This window comes from Echinops telfairi, unplaced genomic scaffold, assembly GCF_000313985.2.
Source record: "Echinops telfairi isolate 266 unplaced genomic scaffold, ASM31398v2 ScPeMD7_443;HRSCAF=831, whole genome shotgun sequence".
NCBI lineage: Eukaryota > Metazoa > Chordata > Mammalia > Afrosoricida > Tenrecidae > Echinops > Echinops telfairi.
In genome coordinates, this window is record NW_022104341.1 from 83,343,727 (window position 1) to 83,348,325 (window position 4,599).

The following is a 4,599-nucleotide window of genomic DNA, read 5'->3' on the forward strand; positions in this document are numbered from 1 at the left end:
CAAGAGGCAAGCGAATTTTGGGAATGATGAGGGCAACAAATGTATAGATGTGCTTTACACAATTGATCTATGTATTGTGATGAATTGTATGAGCTCCAATAAATTGATTTTAAAAAAAAAGAAAAGAGCTTATCATGTATCATGTAGAGTATCCCTCTAAATTCTGGTTTATTATAAATGACATTTTTTACATTTTCAAAAAAAAAAAGTAGTTGTATTTATGTTTTAGCATGTTTTCACCTCAAATATGTACTTAAATATTTTATAATTTAAATATATTAAGAAACACTTGCTTTCCCCAAAAAAAGAGGTGGTGTGGGGTCAGGGAATGAGCAGCTTCGTATGGGCAAGACAAAGTCTACGCTCTGCCCCAAACCAACTGTCACCACATGAGTTCTTGGTTAAGTCATTGGAGTCCACAGTGACAAGAGTAGGTCCCTGGGTAGACCACTATGTAGAGGTCCTTAGAGATGCTCTCAGCTGGATGGGAGATTAGACTGTGATGCTTGATAGTTGCTTTTAAGACCAAAGGACATCTTGTGTCTGACCACTCCACTAGTTGGAGTTACCTCCTTAGTAACAAGAAATGTGAGTTGCCCCTCCTTCCTCTGGCATAGATGAATAGTATGTCCCACACTGACTTGAAGCACAGTCCATGAACTCAGCCATTGTTCGGAAGGAAGCACTGAGGGTGGGGAATCTGTCTTGTCTCTACTGGGAGAAGGTGCTGGTGGTGGGCTGCTGGCTATCTTTCAGGGTCTGGCCTCTCTGGGCCACAAACCCTCACCCTGCCTTTAGGGGGCTCCAGTGAATGCCAGTTCACTGCTCTCCTCTTGGCACGCTCCAACACTTCTTGACTAACCTGACCAAACGCTGCAGACTACATCTGTCCAGCGCATTCAGCGCCTCGACTCTCAGACAGTTCTCCATGGCTCCCTACTTATCCAGGCACATGTGCTCCTGTATATTTTTCTTTATATGAAATCCAGGATAGGTAAAACTGTAGAGACAGTAACTGGATTAATGTTTTCTTGGGGTATGCCAGGGGAGGTTGGGGAATGGGGAGCTAATAACAATGAAGGCACAAAATACGAAAATGTTCTACAGTTTGTGGTGATAAGTATACAACTCTTTTAATATGAATGAATGATTGAATTTTATGATATATAAGTTATATCTCAATAAGACATTTAAAAAATTATTAACAGCCAAAGGTTGATTCCTATGAGGCAGAAGTCAGATGTTTCTCCCCCCTCCAGCCATTTTACCAATTGTAATACCAAGTTACCTCCCTACCATTGCATACTCTGCTACTATTCTTGGTGTGATAGTTTCATGTATTAGCCACACAGAACTCAAACAAAACTCAAAATTGTGGGGTTTATTACAGAAACAACAGATTACAACTCAGAATCAAGAAAACTCAGGTACAGTTCTTAACCAGGACAGCTTCGTCTCACCTTCTACTGGGTCCTGTTTGGGCAAGGACTACAAAGCTCTTTTAGCTCTGCTAATAAGTGCTCAAAGACTCCCCACTTGTCAGCAAGTCTCCTCTCTGAAGGCACTCACTCCCTTGCTCCATAGGCCAGGATGTTCACCCTGCTCCCTCACAGTCTCAAAGGTTACAGCTCTCTTTCTCTGTGTATGTCTTCAATCTAGGAAGTATAGGAATCCTGGGTCCAAAGGATGCATTTCGCTCCTGGCTCTTCTGTCTTGGTGTTCATGAGGTCCCTCTTCTGCTCTAGGAGTGGCTCTCTTTTAAGCCTAGCAGGTGACAAAATTCTCTCATTAGGGTTCTATATACTTTATTTGCATAGTCCCACTCCCACAAGGATGTCTTGAACCTTATTTACATTATTGGAAGCTGTCCAAAGTGGGCCACAGGTTCCTGTTTACATAGTAATCATTTTTCTGGGAGTTACTGGACTATGTTGTGTTGTAGAATATTAATTACTGAGTGAAAAATTTGGAAATTCATAGCTTGAAATGCTTTGTTAATCTTATTTGTATAGCCTTCATCCCTAGTATGGACATTCTAATGTTATCTGCTCCACTCCCAAGATGGAATTCACTTTGGTGAAACAGAATAGAAAGAAACCCTTTTACACATAGCATAAATATTTTTTAAATAAAAGAAATAGCATATTAAAAGAGAGAGAATAGAAAAGAACCTTTCCAAATTTGTATAATTTACATCATGTTCTGAGACCGTAGTTACTATGGTAGCTACAAAGAAGCAAATACAAGGAGAGGCTCTGAGAGGGAGGATTATGGTACTGAAATACAACATAGCTGAAAACTGACTTGCTCGAAATTATTACTCCCAGGACAATTAGTGATTAAAGGTTTTTGTAAGCCAAAAGACCTGGGTAGGACAAGCCCTCCAAACTGTATCCAAAAATAACAATTCTGTCATAATCAGATCTTTGCAGATTTTGTTATATTCTCGTTTCCATGTATTGGATGAATTGATTGATGTCAGGACTGCTGTGCTGTGTGGCGTGTAAAGCTCTCTGCAAAATTTAGCTTCAAATTGGCAGTGTTTACTATTCCTTCTTTGGGGGAAATTAATTTGGGGGAAAATTGGAAATTATTTGGAAAAACAAATAAACATGGTAGTTTCTCTTTATTCAGATTTAAACAATATATCTCTATATTTAATTACGTTGGTGAAATAAAATAGAAAGAAACTCATTAATTCTCTTAATAAGCCTGTGAAATAGGCACTATTATTCTCCCCATTTTACAGATGAAAAAGGAACAAATAGAGGGATTGAGAACTTTCTCAAAGACAGAACCTCTGGTTTTCGAAGCTGTTTTTAATTATTATGCTATGCTGCCTTTGTGTGAAAATGCTATGTAAGCTATAAAAGCCGCGCAGATGTTAGTAGCAGATTTTATCAAGTGTTCAACACTACTAGATGTTATGAGAGGTAAAAGAATCATAAGTGTGCCTTTGAAGAGCGTACAATCTGAGTAGAGAAAAGAACATAGAAGCATAGAAGACCAGTAAGATCTTTGTCAACCAGAGACATTCCACACCTGTGCACTTTGTTTTGAATGCTATGTATATAACATGAAACCTACTGCACAGTAGACATGTAGTTAATTTTAGTTGAAAGTGGAAGGCCTTAAATAATATCATTCTCATTTTCATGGTGAGCAGACCGAAGTAAGCTATTTCAGAAAGAGAATTCCTTATACTTTCTTTCTGTGCCATGCCAGGGGCTTACGGTTAGTTACCTGGTTCATTTGATTTAGCAGTTTTTTGACTGCCCCCCACCCCACCTCTATTTTCCCACACTCATTTGTTAGTTATTTTTGAAGTAATTTCAGATATATAAAAAATATATATCATTTTTTATGAGCTAATTGAGAATTATTTGTACATGTTCCCAAATGCCTCTAAATATTGATGTATATCTTTTATTCATTTTTATGTATATCTTTTAAATGTATATTTACAAAATAAAAAATAATTCCCCAAAAAAGGGCCATTTGCTTATATAATGATGATAAAGTTATCAGAATAGGAAACTTCATTGGTATAATCGTTTTTTGTAATATACAGACCTTATTCAAACTTAACAAAGTTGGAGCATAAATTTCCTTTATAACAATACCAACAATCTCCCTGAGTGCCATCCTTTTAAACATCATGGTGAATATTAACTACGTAACACACATGGCACCTCTTCTAAACTGAAGTCCTGTGTTTGGTTCCAAGAGCAATATGAGCAGGTGTCCTGTTTTCTGACTTGGCTGTGGAGGCAAGAGAAGTGGCTTTGTTTGATTTTGTTTCTTTTGTGTGATTCAGTGGAGCAGCGTGACTTCATTGGAGTGGACAGCACAGGAAAGAGGCTGCTCTTCATGGCTAATGAAGCAGACTTGGATGAAGAGCTGGTCATTAAGGGATCCATCCTGCAGAAGTAAGCCCTAGGGTTTTTCTTTTTGGCAATTCTCCTTTTTTAAAGCAAAATAAAACCACCCAGTGGTTGGGAAAGGAGGAATAAAAATTAGATTATCCTGTGTGAAATTGACAAAATTATGTGAATGTTTTCCCATGAACCATGATGGAGGCTTTTTTTTCACTGCAGAATCATATCTTTTCTTGCCAGGGTAGAGTCAAATTCTGTTTAGGAGTGGTGCAGAGCAGCTGTGGGGGAAACTGTCTTTATGGCAGTGTTATGCAGAACTTTGTTTTTAATACAAAGCTACATATTGGCAACCCAGTCACATTTCCTTCATTCAGCATCAATTGTTTGCCCAGCATAGACTTTTTAATCAGAAGCTACCATATTCAGGCAGTAAATCCCAAAGCCAATACATAGGAATATTTGGAGGCTGAGATAGTTTATTGTGCCAGCCTGGCCGATAAATACAAGTGGGATTAGTTGAAGGGCAGAGAGATAAATGGCTCGGTGAGCCTTGCCTTTCTTGTCTCTCGCTCTGTGATCATTGGACCAGTGTGCGGCTGCCTTCCTTGTTCTGTGCCTCAACTTAGAGGCTACGCTACCTGTGGGACGCCTAGCCTGTGGACTGTGTCGCTGTAAGTTGAGGTCCCTTTAAGACCACACGATTGAAATTTACATCTCTTGA

At 38.8% G+C, this 4,599-nt stretch overlaps 1 protein-coding gene and 1 pseudogene across 5 annotated transcripts in view; one reads left to right on the top strand and one right to left on the bottom strand.

Moving 5' to 3' along the window:
* Positions 1 to 4,599, top strand: part of EIF2B3 (eukaryotic translation initiation factor 2B subunit gamma) — a 147,063-nt gene that overhangs the window by 60,399 nt on the left and 82,065 nt on the right. For all 5 annotated transcript variants that reach the window (XM_045292130.1, XM_045292128.1, XM_045292129.1 and 2 more), the window contains one exon: positions 3,818 to 3,929. In XM_045292130.1, coding sequence (XP_045148065.1) covers positions 3,818 to 3,929 — 112 coding nt within the window. The remainder of the gene's footprint in view (positions 1 to 3,817; positions 3,930 to 4,599) is intronic.
* LOC105978281 lies at positions 279 to 930 on the bottom strand (annotated as a pseudogene).